A 21,011-nucleotide genomic window follows, 5' to 3' on the forward strand; every position below is an offset into this window, starting at 1 on the left:
ACCCGGTGCTGTCCGTGGCGATGCTGCTGAATTGGTTGATATTGATGGCTCGAGAATCAATTATTCTCTCTTGCAGGGGCTGTTTCACTGCGTTATGTGAGAAAGCGGCGTTCTTCATTAAAGAAGCACTTCAGAAATAGTTTAAATTGTATTTATTAAGACTCATGGGATATTATAAAAAATAATCCAAACTATAATAGCCTATGCCTACATATTTTAAAATTGTATCATATATTGCTGCCATAATAACCATTTCAAATTGTTATGTGCTTTCTTCTCTTTCCCATTTTTGTTCGCTGAGGTCGAGCTGCGATGAAATATTGTTCTTGTAAATACTTTCCAGCATTTCAGTAATAAAAGTTTACATCTTATGTACGGTGCTCGGCAATGATCAAAAAGGATTTAAACAGTGAATTTGAATCTCTTCTTGTAAACTCAGAGATGTGGATTCAGACGGCAATTAAATCACCGCACGACCTGTTTGTCAAAAAACAGGTACTAATTTGGCCAGGGATTTTTACGCGGGTTGGGTGAGAAAAAACACTGACATTATGGATTCGGGCGGCACTAAATTACCGACTTACCCCTGTAAATGTTTAAAATACTGTACGAGCCCATGAGAAACAATTAGCGTCCGAATAGGACTTAACTGACAGTAGCCTATGCTTTCACTGGCCTTTAAAAGCGCTCTTTAATTAAATTAACAATATAATATATATAATAATATAATTAAAAATCTAACAACAATCAGTGTGATTGACCATTTTTTTCTTTGCATGAAAACACTTGAATTAGCCTAACTGAACACTGTCTGGGTGTATTAAAACTTCAAAATTATATTCGTATAGACCTGCAACAGTGATAAGGTAAAGCTAAGAGTGGTCCAGACCAACCTTCCGAAAGTATGACTTACAGAAGATATACTTAACTAAGAACGTTTCGGGAAGGTGTAACGTTAAGGTACAGCTTAAAGTCCCTGTAAAGTCAAAATTAAGTATGTGTTCTGAGTTTGTCACACCACAGAAAAAATTGTTATTAGCCACCCAGACAAATTTCAATGATAAAAAAAGCCGGCAAGTACATAAAATAAGCTATCAAAATCTTGAAAAAATGAGCAGTTGTCTCTGCTCTCAAACGCTGGGGGCGTGTCCGCTGGCTGCGCTGAAACCACGCCCACTCGCGGGAAAGCTGCCGTTGCCACACTCAACTGTCACTGCTCCTAGCAGCTTAATTGGTTTTACAAAGCCATACATGTTCGAGCCTGGACTACCTACTATAATTATAACATAAGCACACAAGGCAACTTACACTCATTGGTGGGCACGCACTGCCGACGATAGCACCAGTTGTCGGCGCGACGGGAGTATGAACACCGAGGCGGGAGATAGTCGGCTCGGCCCCATTCACCAGTAACAGCGGATTATCAGTGAATCCCAGTTGTCTCCGACGAAAGTTTATAAAACTATCCCGTGTAAAATGATCACTACAGAGGCGGGTTTTTGCGGTGATCCTCAGCTCTCCATCAAGGTGGCTCACCTATTCACTCATTTATTCACAAAATGAATCCACATCTTCTTGATGTCTTCGTTTTTCGGAAATTTTAATAAGGACACCGATCTGTTTTGTACGTGATCGCATCCAGGTAATTTATGCATTTCCGTGACGAAGGCATAGCTAGCTAGCAAACTGTAGGCTGTAGTAACTAATAATACTGACTGTAACTCGCGACGGCAAACTGATGTGATTGTGCTCTATTTATATTGTTAGGGGAGGGGCCAGCGTCAGGGGCTCCTGTGCGTCATCAAGTAGGGGCGTGTCCATGAGCTCAGGGGCTCCGGTGCGTCATCGAGCCCCCGTTTTAGCCCCTCCCAAAAAATCCGGAACACAGCAATGGTGAAAAACTGTTTAACAGTCTAACTCCACAATTCAGTACTTCACAGTTCACAGTCTTTGTAATATGTTTTTGTGATAGAGTGGGACACTCTGAAGGGGGTAATACTGGTCTGACAGTTTCCTTTGACAGGGCTCCGGTCAGAGAGAAGGGCACGGAGAAATTATTCCAGCAAACTTTATTATTGAAGTTTGGGTACAAGCATTGGTGTTCAAATCGGTATATGTGTATGTGTGTGTGTGGTCTATAAAAGAAACAAAGAATAAAATAATATTAATCACAATGTACAAAAGTATACAGTAATATCCAATACAATAATAAACATTGAATCAGAATACTAAAATATATTAATTTGGTCAAATAACCTGAAAAGAGTCATAAATAACTAATATACAGGCATACAAAGGGTTAATGGGGCAAAGTAGAGATACTAAATGGATTTGGTGGTCTTCGCTTCCCCCTAGTGGAAGCGGGCGCAACTGCATCCCATGCGCTCAGCACGTGAGGGGCGCATGGCCAGGGAGTGCCGAACTACACTCTAGGTGCGTCTGACGGTGACACAGAGGCTAAACACGATTTATCAGTAGGACTAAAGGGCATAAGAAATTAAATATAGCACTCGAAAATACAGCTTACGACTGAAATAATATAAAGGAAACAATCTCCAGTCTAACAAGGCTCATAACAGTCACGTGATACCTATTAACTTAAGAAATACACACGAAAGTAGCAAAACCATGCGTATAATATACTTAACAGGAAAACAGGTTAAAGTAGACAACATCTAAACAAGTCCGATGGCAATATTTGCATCTTAGTGTAGGACGAAACTTACTTTCGCTTAGGTTACGCACACGAGAGCCACCATACCACAGAATGCGGAGTCGGGAATGAGGATGTGATGCGCTCGGAAAGGAAATGACATCACTACAGTTTCAAAATAAAACGACAGGAAATAAAAGACTTTCCGACATAGCCGCCCCCAAATTTAGCAATAAAGTTGAATCCCAAAGGAAAGTCTACTTAGTTGGCGCCGTCTTCATCCTCCCAGGCTGGCAGCCGCACAAGGCGCACGACTGGCCGTAGGTAGGTCTGTCCCTTGATCTTGACTTCAGCTGCCCTGACTCGTCCATCCGAACCTGAACAGGTCTTCACCACTCTCCCGATGGGCCACTGAGCTCTGGGTAGCTGCGAATCAATCACCATCACCACCTGGCCAGCAGTCAGATTGTCTGTGTCCTTGTGCCACTTCGACCGCTTCTGAAGGTCCGGGAGGTGGCGACGGATGAAGTTGGACCAGAAATGGTCCGCCAGGATCTGGCTGTGGCGCCATCTTCTTCTGCTGAGAAGGTCACTAGATGCGTAGACAGCCTGTGGGAGTGATGCGTCGCGGCGTCCCATCAAGAGTAGATTTGGTGTGATGGGATCTGGATCCGCAGCATCGGAGGAAATGTACCCAAGCGGTTTAGCATTGAGTATTCCCTCCACTTCAATCAGCACAGTTTGCAGCACAGGTTCGGCGACGGTGTGGTCCTGAAGGATGACTTGGAGAGCTGACTTAATCGACTTGATCTCTCGTTCCCACGTTCCCCCAAAGTGTGGAGACCCAGGGGGGTTGAAACGGAACTCGATTTGCTGTCTGGCCAGCTGTTCTTGAAGAGGAACTTCTAAAGCGGCAAAACTGGCTTGCAGCTCCGCAGCTCCACCTCGGAAGTTGGTTCCTCTGTCAGACAGGATCTCAAATGGCTTGCCGCGGCGGGCGATGAAGCGGCGGAGAGCCATCAGGAAAGCATCAGTGTCTATGCTCTCCAGTAGGTCAACATGCACACAGCTCGTCGTCATGCACTTGAAAATCAGACCCCACCGCTTCTCTGTGCGCCGGCCCACCTTGACGTTGTAGGGGCCGAAACAATCGACTCCAGTCGACCAGAAAGGTGGCTTGTATAAGCGGAGTCTGGCAGGGGGTAAGTCTGCCATCTGAGGGACCACTGGAGTAGCGCGCCATTTCTGACATTCAACACAGCCGTGCTGATGACGCTTGATGGACTCTCTTCCCCGGAGGATCCAATATCTTCTCCTCATTTCGGCGAAAACCCGCTCGGGACCAGGATGTAGCAGTTCACCGTCATATTTCTTAATGAGCAGCTTCGTGACATGAGATTTGGGATCGAGGATGATAGGATGCATCGCATCTGGGTCAAGATCTTCTGCTCTGCGTAGTCTACCTCCCACTCTCACCAGGCCAACAGTTTCATCATACTCTGGAGCAAGCATGAGCAGGCGACTCAGTCTCGAGATGGACTTACCAGCAGCAAGAGTTTCCACCTCTTCAGGGAAGGACTCACTCTGGGCTTGTCTGAGGACATGTAGCTCTGCTGTTTGGACGTCAGCTGCTGTCATGGTGGGGCTGCTCTGGTCATCAGCCGCCCCGTGAAGGCTCTCATGGGTAGCCTTGAGAAGACTGTCCCAGTTGTCTATATCAGACCTGAGTATCGTGGTCGGAGAGCAGGTGGTGGCTCCGCAGAACAATGTCTTCCGAAGTTCATCCTCGTCAGCTTCTTGGGCTTCTATTAACTGAAGCACTGGCCAGGAGTCTGGATGTTGTCGGAGGAATGGTGGACCTTGGCTCCACCGGTTCGGCTGGCTGAGCTCGAGCAAGGGTTTGCCGCGAGTAAGGTCATCGGCTGGATTGTCAGTGGTGCTGACGTACCGCCAGGTCGAGTTTTCAGTGAGCTCCTGAATTTCTGCGACTCTAGTTCCTACAAAGACCTTGTAGCGACACGAGTCGGAATTGAGCCACGTCAAAACTGTCATCGCGTCAGTCCAGAGAGTGACTTGCTGGGAAGGGAGTGACAGTTCTGTCATAATGACTTTAGCCAGCTGGGCTCCGGCTAAAGCAGCACACAGTTCGAGGCGTGGCATGGATAGTTGTTTGCGAGGGCTCACTCGTGACCGAGCCATCACAAATGCAATATGGACTTCACCTTGATTGTCTTGGGTGCGGAGGTAAGCGACGGCCCCGTAGGCTCTTTCAGAGGCGTCGCAGAAGATGTGTGCCTCTCGTCTGGGTGGCCCAGTGTCTGCTACTGATGGGACATAGCATCGGGGGATTTCCACTTGTGGAAGATGGATTAGTTCACTCTCCCATTGTGTCCAGATATCCAGCAGAGCCTCTGGTCTGATTGGTTCATCCCAGCCAACTCCCACTCTCCACAGGTCTTGAATCAGGATCTTTGCTCGTGTGGTGAATGGAATTAGATATCCGAGGGGATCATATTGTGTTGCCATCACCTTATAGATGTTCCTCAGAGTTGGCTGTGAATACTCTACTGGTCTGTGGCGGTACCCAAGGCGATCGGAAAGGCAGTTCCAGCGAAGGCCTAAGGCTGGCTCTTCGGGATCTTGTCGAGGCTGAGAGAGCCACAACTCGGTGCTTGCTGCTTTCGCTTCCAATGGAAGATGCTCAACAACTGTGGGGGTGTTACTGGCCCACTGCCTGATGTCAAAGCCTCCAGCTGAGAGCAGTTTACGCATCCGGTTGATAATAGTCTTGGCTTCATCAGCGTTCGTGACACTGGTCAAACAGTTGTCGACGTAGAAGGCAGTCTCCACAAGGTGTAGGATGTCCTCATGACCGCTGTTGTTATCCTTCACATGCCGCTGAAGGGCGTATGTGGCACAGCAGGGACTGCATGTCGTCCCGAATGGCAAAACCTGCCACTCATACACCGTTGGTTCCTCCTCCCTCTTCATACCTCTCCAGAGAAAACGGAGAAGGGGCTTGTCTTCTGGTAACAGGCGAACTTGATGAAACATCGCTTTGATGTCACCACTGATAGCCACACTGTGTTCTCGGAACCGAAGTAGTACACCGAGGAGAGTAGGACCTAAGGTCGGACCGGGCAACAGTTGACTGTTGAGACTTTGACCGTTGTGCTGGTAGGAACAGTTGTAGACAATCCTCGCCTTACCGTTGTGGTGGACAACGTGGTGCGGCAGATACCAGGACTCTGTGGAGCTGTCTACTGTGTCAGGAGGTAGAGGTTTGGCGTAGCCCAACTGTTCAAGCTTCTGTATTTCTTGACAGTAGGTGTTGGCTAGAGCAGTGTCTTTGGCTAGACGGCGTTCTGTGCTCCGTAGCTGTGGGAGCAATGTGTGCTTTGGAGCCCAGAGCGTAAGGCTAGCTTTGCGCCTCAGTAGTGGAGTAGCATACCTTGTTACTCCATCCACTTCTACCTTGACTGTGCGCTGTTCCAGCAGTTCTAGGGCCTGCTGATCTTCTTTGGAGCGGATCACAGTCTTGGCGTTGGCATACGGGGTTATGTCAACTTCCCACAGTCGTTCAACATGCCGCTGCAGCTCTGAGTTAGGAAACATGGTGAAGTAGCAATGAGAGTGCTCACCAGTGAGGTTGAGGTTGGCGGGGCCTTGCAATGTCCAACCAAGAGCAGTACGCACAGCTACAGGACTCCCAGGAGGACCTGCTCGGACCGGTTGTTTGGGAAGCAGCAGATGTGGAAAGTCAGAGCCTATCAGCAGAAGCGGCTGGACCTTGTCAACCTTCGGCAGAGGAAGACCTTGCAGGTGGGAGTATCTGCGCATGAGTGACTTGACAGGATAGCTATGTTCAGACAGGCTCAGCTCACCAGCAGTGAAGGCATGAAAGATGTGGTACCTTTGTTTGGGAGAATGAGCTGGGGAGATGTCGAACGAGACAGCGGCTCCTTGTAGATGGATCACCTCATGGCGGACAGTACGCAAAGGCAAGCTTTCAGGCTCTTTGGCTAAATGGAGATGTCGGACTGCTGAGGGAAGGATGAGGGTTCTCTCTGATCCGTCGTCCAGAATAGCGAAACCTTCCAGAGAGTGCTCGGCATTGTACAGGCGCACCTTAACTAGCTTCAACATGACTCTCTGCGGACGACTAGGACGGTCAACGTATATGGTGTCGGGAGCAGCACTGACCATTAACACTTTCTTAGCCTCTTGGGAACACACTTCGTGGAGCACGGTCAGGTGTTGCTGTTTGCACACTTGGCAAGGCTTCTTGAGAGTACATGCCTCAGGTTTATGGTTCCTGCCACACCTCCAACAGCCTCTGTCTTTAATCCAGGTGGAAATCTCTGATGGAGTGAGCGTTTTGAATTTGGGGCATAAGCTGAGGTAATGCTCACGGGCATCGCAGTACGGGCAGTAAGGCTTCACACTGGGTTTAAATTTGGGTGACTTTGTGCTGCGAGCAGGATCTGGAGGGGCTACCTTAGCTTGGTTTTCAGTGTTGTAAAACACGTTGGATGAAGGACTCTGGGATTTCCTTTGGCCCTTGACTGGCTTAGGCTGGTCTTGGAACATCAGAGCTGCTCGAGATGAAATGCGCTTTGCTTGTGACTTTAACTGAAGCCAAACAGAGAAGTCTTCAAGCGTGTAAGTCTGATCAGTGCCGGTCCTCAGGATGCCTCGGTTTATGCTATACTCCACAAACCCGTCTCGATAGTTAGTAGGCAGTTTGCTGAGCAGCCTGTCGACGTGGGAGCCGCATCGCAGCTCATAGCCATTCTCACCCTCGAGGGAGCGGAGCATGCCGACTAGACCTTGTACTGATAGGGCAAAGTTGTCAAATGCCTCTGGATCTCCAGATCTTACGTGAGGTGAGTTTAAGATGGCACCCAGCTCGCTCTGCACGAGCTGACGCGGTTGCCCATATTTATCTTGGAGAGCCTGGAGAGCTGAGGTGTACGGCTTTGGATCGTGCATGTAGGCTTGGGCTAGCTTGTAGGCGCTTGGCAGTTTCAAGTGATCGAGGAGGACTTGATATTTGAACTGCTCTGTGAGGTGAGCATGTGTATTGAGCAGATTGTCCAAAGCCATCTTGAGCAGGGCAAAGTCTGACTCTTTACCTGAGGTGAAGTGAGGTAGAGTAGGTCTAGGAAGGCCATAAGATGTGGCAACTAGAAGCTCCATGAGGTCTGCACCCGGCGCTGCCCTGTAATCTAGAGGCGCTGTGCCCTGTCGTGGAGAAGGTGGCATGTCTGGGTAAGGATAGGACAGCGTGTTAGCAGCTGATAGCACTGGCTGTAGAGGTGTAACAGGTGGAGGCACATATTGGGCCTGGGCTTGGCTATAGACCATCTGTGGCTGGCGAAGTGGGGCCATATACTGTGCTACTGACAGTGGCGGAGCACATGAGGTAACGGCACTCACGGCTGGCCTGGGAGCCGACTGCGAAGCTGGGTTGATGATGGCAGGAGGAGGAATCATGGTAATATGCGTAGGCTGCGGCTGGGCGAGTACACTTGTAGTAGTATAAGCACTCACTTGTGGAGCGGGCTGGACTGATGGAAGACTGGTCGAGACAGGTGGACTAATGACTGCACTGGAGACTGGTGGCAGAACATGAATAGATGGAGTAGAATGAAGCAGTCCATGTCCACCTTGTGAGTGGAGTAGGAGAGGCTGAGCTTCTGATGAGGACCTTAGGTTGTACTCACATTCACTGAGGGGCCTGGAGGAACTGGGACTCTTAATTCCTTCTTCCTTCAGGAAAGACGTGATAAGAGCTGCTTGCGCCAATTCCATCTCTTTCTCTTTCAGTCGCCGTCGCAACATCTGATGCCTGGTGATAGCCTCTTTACTCTTGTATGCCATCTCTGCTTTCTCCTCCAGTCGACGTCTCTGCCGTTCTTGTTCTCTGAGAAGTTCCTCCTTCTCATCAAGGGCATCTCTGGCTTCTTTGTCTAGAAGAGTACACTGCTCGTCCACTAGTGTCTGCTCCATAATCTGCCGCTGCACTTCTGCTAATTCCATCCGCTTGACCTGTTCCTCCAACATGGCACTCTGTAGTTCGGATAGCCCGTCTGCAACGGACCTCTTGGTTGATGAGGCAGCACTGGCTCGAGATCTCGGTCTGCTACGATGAGAAGATACCAAGGATCGACATGACTCTGCTCTCACAAATGGCAGTGAAAGTGGATCAGGGATTGGGATGTCGTGAGCTGGGGCTGCTGCTCCGAGTTCCTCAGCTTCGGTGGAAGGAAGTACTGTGACTCTCGGTGTGTACCCAACTTCAAAGTTTGCAAGGGATGCTGGTAACTGTATCTCCCGCTGGGGTCTAGAACGCACTGCTGGATCTGCAGATGGTTGTCCTGTCTCCATATTGTCTCCAGAAAGCTGTCAGATCCGGCTCGAAGGACCATGTGATAGAGTGGGACACTCTGAAGGGGGTAATACTGGTCTGACAGTTTCCTTTGACAGGGCTCCGGTCAGAGAGAAGGGCACGGAGAAATTATTCCAGCAAACTTTATTATTGAAGTTTGGGTACAAGCATTGGTGTTCAAATCGGTATATGTGTATGTGTGTGTGTGGTCTATAAAAGAAACAAAGAATAAAATAATATTAATCACAATGTACAAAAGTATACAGTAATATCCAATACAATAATAAACATTGAATCAGAATACTAAAATATATTAATTTGGTCAAATAACCTGAAAAGAGTCATAAATAACTAATATACAGGCATACAAAGGGTTAATGGGGCAAAGTAGAGATACTAAATGGATTTGGTGGTCTTCGCTTCCCCCTAGTGGAAGCGGGCGCAACTGCATCCCATGCGCTCAGCACGTGAGGGGCGCATGGCCAGGGAGTGCCGAACTACACTCTAGGTGCGTCTGACGGTGACACAGAGGCTAAACACGATTTATCAGTAGGACTAAAGGGCATAAGAAATTAAATATAGCACTCGAAAATACAGCTTACGACTGAAATAATATAAAGGAAACAATCTCCAGTCTAACAAGGCTCATAACAGTCACGTGATACCTATTAACTTAAGAAATACACACGAAAGTAGCAAAACCATGCGTATAATATACTTAACAGGAAAACAGGTTAAAGTAGACAACATCTAAACAAGTCCGATGGCAATATTTGCATCTTAGTGTAGGACGAAACTTACTTTCGCTTAGGTTACGCACACGAGAGCCACCATACCACAGAATGCGGAGTCGGGAATGAGGATGTGATGCGCTCGGAAAGGAAATGACATCCCTACAGTTTCAAAATAAAACGACAGGAAATAAAAGACTTTCCGACAGTTTTAGCAATACATTTCTAACATTTCTAATGTTTTTAGAATTTTTTTTTTGAATTGCCTTTACAGGGACTTTAAGGTGTAACCTAAGAACGACGTAGCGTTAAGAACGTTTCGGGAAACGCAGCCCTGGTGGTTAGAACTTTTGCCAAGCATGTCAGCGGTTACGGGTAGGCATGTGCCGGTATCACATTTTCATGCTGCGATTAATTGAGTGATCTTTTATCACGGTATACGGTATTATCACGATATTTTAATTGCACATGAGAAACAGATGAATTTGGGGGGGATGTAAAAAATTTAATAAAACTTGCATCACAAGGTGTAATTGTGATTGTCAAAACATTTGGTAACTAAACTGAATTTTATTAAGTTTAGTGACAACATGTTACAATGATTACATGGTACAATGACTGGTAGGCTACTGTTTGTATTGTTTAACACAAATTTAACGATTTCAATTCAATACTTGGGATTTGATTTAAATCTTGATTCAATATTGACTTATTTTGGATAAATATTAGGAAGGCTACAGTAGATAGCCCACATGTTTTTGTTTTTCTCAATGTAAAAAAAAAAAACACATAATGCTATGTAACCATATAGAGCCCTATCAGCTGGTATTATTAAAGGTTACAAATAACTAATTAAATCAAATATAATGTGGTTTTCATTATAATAACAATTATGTAATGACACAAGTAAAAATATAATAAATATGTAAAAAAGTGCAGCGCACATATTCAGCAAAATACTCCTCTTTATCTATATGTTTTAGTCATCTAACATGCTGCTGGTCATTAAATAGTTTAAATGTAACGTTCTGTGACACAATTGTTCTCCTGTTTCATATCAAAAGTAACCTGCTCTGTCTTGTTTGACGGTCTTCGTGTCCTCTTTGCTCCGCGATTTTTCTCTGCGTGAGAAAACGGATGTGTGGCTTCAGCGTGTGAGGAGTCTCGCGCTGAATGCGTTGAGTTGGCAGCTCTGCTTTTAGAAGCGGGATGGATCCGGATAGATCGGCGGCGGCCATAGACTGTAGGCGGCGGCATTCCTCCTTCCGCCATGCTGCTTCTCCATGTGAGGACTGTTTACATTAGACTAGAAGTGCGCACCGGCCGCATGCTTATTATACACGTGGCGATTGTTTACATCAGAGTGCGCACGTGTTTCACGCAGCATATGCAGTGTTTGTTTAAGTGGTTGATGGAAAATAAGCTATAATGCGCGTTCTAAAAATCTAAATTCGGATCTGTTATTTTTCACGGTATTTTGAAGTGCCCGCGATAACAATATCGTGCATATTCATTACCGCGATTTATCGCATTACCGAATACGGCACATGTCTAGTTACGGGTTCTAATCTGCACTGGTATAGTTTTTTTTTCCCCTCATCAAAACCTAATATGTTCATCAGTGGTTACAGTATATTAAGCAGGGACACGTTTGTGTGCATTTTGTTTTGTGATTTGACTGGAACAAATAGAGAGTCTCATCACGCCGCAGGACATTTCTGCTTCCCAAAAGTATTTCATTTATTTAAATAACAACTAATCCAACACTCCACACAACATGAATACAATCAAACCTCATTATCATTGTAATGGGACCAGACCTTTTGTTTGTAAAGACGTTTGAAATGGTGACATTGCTTTAATTCAAGCCCCAGATTATTCCACAAAGTAACCCCACATACAGACATAGAAATCAAACTTTAATTTTTCAAAGCAGAACTTGTCTTTGAATGCCCTGAGGCTGCTGTGGGGTTTCTTCACTCCTTGCATGATAGAGGATGAATGAATCAGGATTTTACAAAATCCATACTGGAGGCTCTCCAGAACATTCATGATGCAGTGATTTACTGGTCTTTAGAATGCTTTATCCCAAATGACCTTGTGACCTTCTCCCTGCCTCCCACTTCCTGTGATGTCATGCTAAAGCTGATCTCTGCAGAGGTGGACAGTAACAAAGTACATTTACTTGAGTACTGCACTTTTTGAGTATCTGTACTTTACTTGAGTACTATTTTTTCTGCAAACTTTTTACTTTAACTTCACTACGTTTGAAAGATGAATATTGTACTTTTTACTCCACTTCATTTCTGTCAAGGTCCTTGAGTAGAAAGTTGTAACGTCAGTCAGGGGTTGCATTTTGGTTGGAAATGAAAGTTGGGTTGACGTCAGAAACCCGACATCAGATTGACGTCAGCATCCGACGTTGGATTTTGGTTGGAAATGAAAGTCGGGTTGACGTTAGAACCCAACTGATGTTGGTGTCAACCAGATTTTCATGTTTAACCACAATACAATATCTGTCCGACGTTGGAGATTAGGCGTCAAACCTGATTTTCATTTTCAACGTTGGGTTTGGTCTCCTAAATGCAAATTTTGTCATTGTTTTGGTGCACACTAGCTTATAGATAACAGTAAGGCTAACATATTTATACTAAAAGCCAAAAAAAACTTTAAATAGGCCACTCTTTGAGGGAACAGCCATTTGGGTGTCCGAAACCATTGTGGACGTTATTGAGTGCACTTATTCAATCACACATTCAATCCCACTACTGGAACTGTGTTTTAGAAATAAATTTGATATTGATCTGAGGGCAGGCATATATTCCTAAGGCATAAGGTACTGTAAGTATTACACACAACAATGCAACAATAATAAAACAATGCATTGACATTTACTTTTTACTTTTGATACTCAAGTACTTTTAAAAACGAGTACTTCTGTACAACTTTTACTTGTAACGGAGTAATGTTTGACCAGTAGTATCTGTACTTTCACTCAAGTAAGGAAGTTGTGTACTTTGTCCACCTCTGGATCTCTGAAGGCTTTTTGTCTTGCAGCTGTGACGACACAATAAATATAGCAGCTAGCTGTAGCAGGAAAGGAGAATGAGTGAATGTTTAAGTCTGGAAACATTGTGCGTATGTTTTGCACACATGTGTCTTCATGCGCATGTACACAAGGGCGTGGAAGTAAATATTTGCATTTAGATCAGTCTTTAGTGTGCTGCTGAGTAAATGGGACATCTGCACATTACATAAATGCAGGTCAAGAAATATACGCTTGATCAAATAAGAAGCAATGTTGACTTTTTTTTAGATGCATGAGAGGTATAAGTGATTAGATCAACATATATTATACAAGTTTTAACATAACTTGTTAGTTATTTCCTCCAATCAAAATTAAGGTCATATACCTGTAAAAAAAAAAATATATATATATATTTTTTTAAATTATTTCACTGCTTTGAATTTACTTTTGATTGAAAATGTCTCGATTGATTTAATTGGCAATCCGTTTATACCAGTTTTTTTTATATCCTTAATGTCACTATCCAACCTGTTTGAAGTCTTTAAAACCTTAAAGGGTTAAGGACCAACTTAGGGTCTTTAATACCCTCCAAAATCGAGGAGGTCAAAGGTCATGCCTATCAGCTCTCCCCAAAGTCTGTTCATGCGGCCAACAGACAGCCTGTCCATCAACAAATGCTAACATTTTTAAATTCGACATATATTTAGATTTTTGAATATTTTTGTATAAATAAGATCTAAAACAACAGTTTTTGCTTTAAAATGTTAAAGTTTTTGAACAGAAGCAGTTTAGTAAATTTTTTTTTAAATTTAAGCAAAATCATTTCTTCCATATAAGTCTTCTAGGAAGATAAATAGAACATATGATTTTAATAAAACGTTCAATATCTAATTTAAACTTTTAAGATTATGCTTTTAAATGAATTTAGTATGAATACAACTCTGGAAGTATATGCTCTGGAGCGCAGACTAACTTTACATATGCTGTGTCATTGTGTCCCGAGTCTGTAACTCCTCTCGTCTCTGTGAGGGTCTGAAGCTGCAGTTCACACTCTAGTTTATCTCTGAAGGATCTGGGAGTGTTTTGTTTAGACAAGTTAAACTATTTGCTTTTTGGATTGTTTTTTTTTTATCACTGCATAAAGAACTACTTCTTCAACTCTCTGAAAATGTAAGGTGTTTTTATATTTATATTTATATTTATTTATTTATTAACTTATTGGTAACACTTTACAATAAGGTTCATTAGTTAACTATACATTAGTTAACATTAACTAATAATGAACTGCACTTATACAACATTTGTTCATCTTTGTTAATGTTAATTTCAACATTTACTAATACTTTATTAAAATCTTATATTTTACTTTATTAAATCTTCATATTTTTTGAAAATGTAAAAAAAAGTTTTCTGTGAGGGTCGTGTTTAGGTGTATGGGGTAGAATATACAGTTACAGTACAAAATCATTATGTCTATCGAGGCTAAAAACACACTCCTCTGTCTCAAGAAACATTCAAGAGAATTTATATTTCTACTTATTGCATTCTTCATTTCATACATGGTTTGGTCATTTCTGTGTAAGGAGATCTTTTCCTGCTTTCTGAAAAATGCAAGGTGCTTTTTATATATTAATTATTATATATTATATATTATGTAGCTAAAACTATAATAATTGGTAATAACTATAATAAAGACAATTTTAGAAAGATGTTTATTTTTACATTATATATTTTATTTATAATCATTTCATTTGAAATATATTTTATTTTATATTTTTCTCAACCGTTTGAAATATTGTGTTTCATATATCACCTTATGTTGATTTAGTTAAAATAGGTAGAATATATATTATATTCACATTGGTTTTAATGCGCAACAGCCTGATAGTTTTTCTAACTTATGGAGAAAAACAAAACTTAACTTTGACCCGCTGTAAATGTAAAGATTTAATGTTTTATCTCTGTTTGTTGATTAATTTATGGCTATTACATGATTTTTATTTTTAGGTTAATTTAATCCAATAGTAAAAAGTATACAGCTTTACTATATTTCAGTGTAGACCATCTGAAAATAAATAAAATAGCAGAGCCATTTACTTATAACTATACACAATTAAAAAAGAAACTATTAATTAATAGAATAAGATTTATTTATTTATTTATTTATATTTTTAAAACAGGAAAAGATTAAGGACAATCAGGCCTGGCTCAGTATAAAACTGATTTTCAGCAGGTTCCTGCTCTGCAGAACATAAAAACCACATACAAAACAACGCTCACACACTAGACAGCTAGAGACAACAACAGACACACAAACCAAGATATTGGGCAACAGGAGGGGCTATAAAGCCGTCTCAATGGTCACAGACATACCTGTCCATTAAATGGCGAGCAAATGTTATTTTAAATAGTCTTCTTGATGTGATAGTTCTGATGTGCTGTGGGATCTCATTCCAGGTTTTAGTGAGCACATAAAAAAAAGATCTCTGTCCATAACAGTTTCTATAAGCCGGTAAAGGCAAAAGTCCATTTGTAAAAGATCTCGTAGTAAGTTTCGGAACCAATTCGGTTAGAGCAGTTACAGTGTGTCCATTTGAGATTTGATAAAACAGCTTTATCCCATGGCTTATTTTATAGTTCTGAAATGTCAAGGCATTACACAAAGATAGTGCAGTACAGTGGTGAGTCCAGCCTGGAAGCCTGACATGGATCTTATGAGCTCTATTATAAAGTCTTATTACTGGTTCAATAATCTCATTTGTTGTTAGTGACCAAACAGGTAAACAATACGACAAAGTAGACAGAATGATGGCATGAAGAAAGGTTTTTGAAACAGAAAGCAACAAGTATGGTCTAATTTTGCTATAAACATATAACTTTTGGTTTAACTTTCTGGTTAGGGTTTGAACATGTTCTTGATAAGTAAGATGTGAGTCAAGATAGACTCCCAAATACTTATATGCTGATACAATTGAAAGCGTTTGATTAAAAAAAGTGATAGGATTGGATATGGATAGCTGTCTCCTAGATGAATAAAAATACATGCATTGTGTTTTCTTGACATTAAGTGTTTAAGTGATTATCTTGCAGCCAGTTATGTAAATATTGCAGATCTGTGTTAAGTTTGTAATTGATTGTGTCGATATTAGAACCAGAAAGAAAAATAACAGTGTCATCAGCATATAGCAAAGAACTAGAAAAATGCAAAACACAAGGAAGATCATTAATATAGGAAAAGTAAAGGACCTAAAATACTGCCCTGTGGAACTCCCATAGAACACACTCGAGGCTGTGATGTTACTGTGCCGATTCTTACAGTCTGAGATCTGTCACTTAAATATGATGTAAACATATCTATTGCGGAAGATGACAAATGAAAAGAAAGAAGTTTGTTTAACAGAATTTGATGATTGACTGTATCAAAAGCTTTCTGAAAATCGATATATATAACTCCAGTAATCTGACCCTTGTTTAGAGACGCACGTATTTGCTCAGTGAGAAGCAGCAAAGCCGACATAGTTGACCGCAAGGGTCGAAAGCCATGCTGGCAATCACTGAGCAGGTTATTATTTTCAAGGTGGTTAATTAGTTGATTATATAATATTTTTTCAAGCAACTTGGAAATGGTTGGGAGAATTGCAATTGGACGGTAGTTGGAAATATTAGTTGGATCATCATATTTAAACATCGGGGTGATCTGGGCCGTTTTCCACATGGCAGGAAATACTGATTGTCTAATACACAGATTAACTAAATGATGAAAAAGTGGTATAAGAGTACTGGCATGAGTTTTAAGAAAAATCATGTTTAAATTATTTATATCACAAGCATGCGAAGCTTTCAGAGAACACAAGATATTAGTTATATCATTTTGTACGATTTCAGAAAAAGAGAATTGCTGAGATAATGCTGGTACTGATGTGAGAAACAAAGGAATAGTAAATTTAGAGGATAATTATTGTACAGATGCAATAAAATACTCATTAAAAGAATTAGCAATTTTATCATGATCAGTAAGAAGAGTACCATTTATGGATATTTGTAAACTATTATTATTTTTAATTTTATTTTCACCAGTTATTGATTTCAATATTCGCCATAATGTTCTTGGGTTGGAAACTGTTCGACTAATTTGATTTTCATAATAAGACTGTTTTGCTTTGTATAATTCAAAATTACACTTATTTCTAAACTGTGTGAAAATAAGCTTAGCGTCAGGTGTTTTTAATAATCTGTAGGCTTTCAAGGAAGAGGAAGAGCTGTAAAATATCAGGAGTTACCCAAGGTACTGTGTTTTGTCTAATATGTATTTTACAGGTAGTTGTATATTTTTGACGTATTGTCTCCACTCTCCTATGGAAATTTGACAGAACATGATCGGGATTTTTTGCAAAAACATCTCGTTACTCCAATCAGTATCAGCAAATTCAGCATTAAACTGAGACAATTTTGAATTTGGTAATTTTAATGTAATTATTTTTATGACATTTTGGCTGTTTAAAACATTTCCTAATGACATATATGATTTGTCATTAGGATCAAATAGGTTATTTAAAATATTGTATTATAAAAAACAAATTGTGTAGGCTACTGTGCATATAGGGAGCTATTGCCACAATTTCAGCAGTTGTAAGTCAGTCTGGTTAATAGGAACTACAACCTTTGAAACATGATAAAAAAAATAAAAAAAAATTCTATTATATTACAGAAATTTCCCCCAAAAAAAGATTGTTTACTGTAATGCAAAAATCAGCTGTAGTAAGTCAGTCTACTACCAATACAATCAAGCTTTGGATTTGGAACATGTCTGTTTTTGAATGTTAAAAGTAATTTTAATTAATACAAATTATACGTTTTAACAACTTGAAAGAATTGTCAGACGTTCCCTCGCATTTCCGTTGTGTTGCGGCTTTATTTCGTTGTGTTGTACATTTTCCGTTGTGTTGTGGCTTATTTCCGTTGTGTTGTACACTACTGGGCCATCATATGTCACAGTCGGTTGCAATAAAGGTGAATGCAGGTGGAGTTTTTTTGGAACTCAGGAACAATAAACATGACCAAAACAACCAAACCTAGCGTGACAAGAAGGTAAAAGCAGCATTTCATGTCATCCAGTTACCATACAGTCATGTGCTCACATGCAAATTTTTGTTTCAATAGACATTTGTTTGGCTTTTTCAATGTTGCAGAAAGGACTCAAAAGTGTGGGACAGGCACATCTAATCAAATAAATGATCTGTAATAAAAAATAAAAAATTGAAGATGGTTTAAAGTAATATTTATATGAAAGAAATTAATTTGAAATAATGTCATATTGGAATAGAATTAGCAAATTCTCAATATTGAGATCACAGTTGTGAGACATCAACAAAAAAAATGATGTTTGGATCTATAAATGCTTAATTTTTCATTAAATCACATTATTCAGTAATTATTTTTATGTCAAGGTGTGTAATGACACTGTTTGTATTTATCAAGCATCATATAACAAACTTTAACATAATATCTAAAATTTCACTGCTGGGACTTAAAAGTGTCTGTAGTTACAAAAACACCCAATTATGAGATTTCAAAAACCTTTCACATTCATGTAGAGCTCTTAATTACAACTTGTAAGCTGGGAGTTGTCTGAGAGTTGTCTGCATACGTCACCAAATCTAACTTTATATGACCTTAATCACTGTCTTGTTGGCCTTAACACATAGCACCATTTTGAAACATATCAGCAACTCCTAGCAACTGTTAGCTAGGCTTAAAATATTTTGTACACAGAGGGGTTAGTTGTAGCACAGTGTTACAACTAAGCCGCCAAGTGTAAAACGATAATGAAATGAACACAGGGAGCCACACAACTCTTCAGGTTTGAGTATTTATTTATATATTTATTTTGCCACATTTAACTTCGTTGGACCAACAATGTTGGAATTTAAATGTTAAATGTATGGTTTTTTTCACATGTGTTAACTATGCAGTGATCACTTGTTTTTTATTAAAAAGCCTGTTTTTCATGCAATAAACCCTTTAAAATGTGATTTTGAACTCATTTTTATTATTATTGCTATTATTAATAATAATAATTTTGCATGCTGCTGCCACATACAAATATAATTCAATAGCAATTACAATATTTGATTCTTTTATTTATTGCAAAACTGTGCAGCCCTTTCATATATCTCTATCCATGATATTGATCCATAATAGAAGGATGATTGGATGAGGGATGGATCTATGGATATCTATCTATAAAGATGTACAAACATTATCAAACTATACAGATAAAATAATACTGAATTATGTGTGTTACACACAAGTGTTACAACTAACCCCTCTGTCTGTTACAGTTTGTCTGTAGCAGAGATGTGCATGTTGCTTGTGTAAAAAAGAAAGAAAGATTAATCTTATTAATCTTAACTTAATTATTTTTTTAATAATTGAGCCAAAACCAAAATGTGTTAGGTTGTGCCCCGCGCTCCCCTATACTACTATTGAGATTTTCACAACACAGCTAGATTTCATGCTTTTGCATCACTGTAATCAATAATATGAAATCAAAAACATATCAACCATGTATTTAAAGATAAGACTCTGGATGAAATCAGTGAAACATGCAACTAAGTGACGATTATGTCATCATCATTATCATCATCATCAAAACATAGCCAACACCACCTGATCACATTTCCTGATCACTCCAAAACTCCAAAACAAATGTGCATTATATATATATATGCAGTTACAGCAGCCAAAAAAAAAAAAGAAACTAACATTACACAATCAAACGAAACAGCAAAGCATTAACATGAAATGCTCTGTGAATTCTGAAGAACTTTTGCAGACATGAAAGGCAGAGGCTTTAATTTATTGAGCCTCTGTTGAGATCTTGATAAACTAAATGTTTTTTTTTATGGGTGCGTGTGTGTGGTTACCACTGTACCGAAGAGAACGCCCTTTGCCAGGACGATATTTCCTCATTACTGTTGTACTGCCCAGAAGACTGCCCAAAACTGTCAAATTCACTGAATATCAAGGCAGTGCACCTTTAGAACTTTTTAGACAGATAGCTGTACCTTCATTAAATTGTTAATAATAAATATTATTTAAATTGTACTTAAGGATCAAAAGTATTGCTTTATGATCAGTATTTTTGAACAGGGAGCAAGCATATAGTCACTTAGAAGTATATATGTGCACTGATCAGATCAGCGATATATTATGGTAATATGGTACACAGTTCTGCATCTATTTTATAACATAGATTAAAACTGTTGAGGCAATACAGTCACAAGCATTGCAAATATGTTGTGGAGCTTTTTATATATATATATGGCGGCCAAAATGAGCTTGATCCGCAGGGTGGCCGGGCGATCCCTTAGAGATAGGGTGAGGAGCTCGGTCACTCAGGAGGAGCTCAGAGTACAGCCGCTGCTCCTCCACATTGAGAGGGGCCAGCTGTGGTGGCTCGGGCATCTGTTCCGGATGCCTCCTGGACGCCTTCCCGGGGAGGGGTTCCAGGCATGTCCCACTGGGGGAAGACTTAGGACACGCTGGAGGGACTGTCTCCCGGCTGGCCTGGGAACGCCACGGGACCCCCCCCCCCCCGGAAGAGCTGGAGGAAGTGTCTAGGGAGAGGGAAGTCTAGGCATCTCTGCTTAGACTTCTGCCCCCGCGACCCGGCCCCCGGATAAGCGGAAGAAGATGGATTTTTTCCAAATATCTGCTTCTCTTACCTCCCTAAAAATGGTTTAGTCCGATCAAATAAAACTGTAAGTCCCACCATCCTAGCTCGTGAACAGAACCAATCAAAGTTGAGGCGGCAGCTGCCTGAAGTTAACGATGAACTTGGTGGAAGAGCAGGAGACTAACTGACTAAAAAATGACGGGGAAAAGAAAACATAAATCAGGGTACCAGAAACGCCATGAAAAGAAGAAGAGGGAGGCCAGGAGAGTTGTTGTATCACAGTCGATCAAGACGTTCTTAAAGACAGGTTGTATTGTTATTTCGCTGGGAATAAGAAAACTACCGTCTATTGTAAATAGAGTTTTAAAAAATTCACGAGTCACGACGCATTGCACTATGCACCTGACCTGCCGGCTGATTATGTATTTATTACATCAAGAAAACAGGAATAGGCCTACAACACACTGCACTTGCCTCTACGTGTTGGTTTTCATTTATACGTCTGCGTCGTTGTCCGCATTGGCACAATT

General features: G+C 41.1%; 2 protein-coding genes across 2 annotated transcripts in view; one reads left to right on the forward strand and one right to left on the reverse strand.

Annotated features, from left to right (window-relative positions):
* The window catches only part of LOC309482079 (GDP-L-fucose synthase-like), a 274,578-nt gene that overhangs the window by 127,101 nt on the left and 126,466 nt on the right, over positions 1-21,011 (forward strand). The window lies entirely within an intron of this gene.
* LOC309482066 (uncharacterized protein) lies at positions 1,973-4,132 on the reverse strand. The gene is made up of 2 exons (XM_082147280.1): positions 2,727-4,132; positions 1,973-2,135 (listed from the first exon to the last, which is right to left on the reverse strand). Exon 1 carries the CDS (start codon positions 4,076-4,078, stop codon positions 2,915-2,917), a length of 1,164 nt encoding a protein of 387 aa, XP_082003406.1. The 5' UTR covers positions 4,079-4,132; the 3' UTR covers positions 1,973-2,135; positions 2,727-2,914.

Source organism: Leuciscus leuciscus (assembly GCF_965113295.1).
Source record: "Leuciscus leuciscus genome assembly, chromosome: 19".
NCBI classification, from domain to species: Eukaryota; Metazoa; Chordata; class Actinopteri; order Cypriniformes; family Leuciscidae; genus Leuciscus; species Leuciscus leuciscus.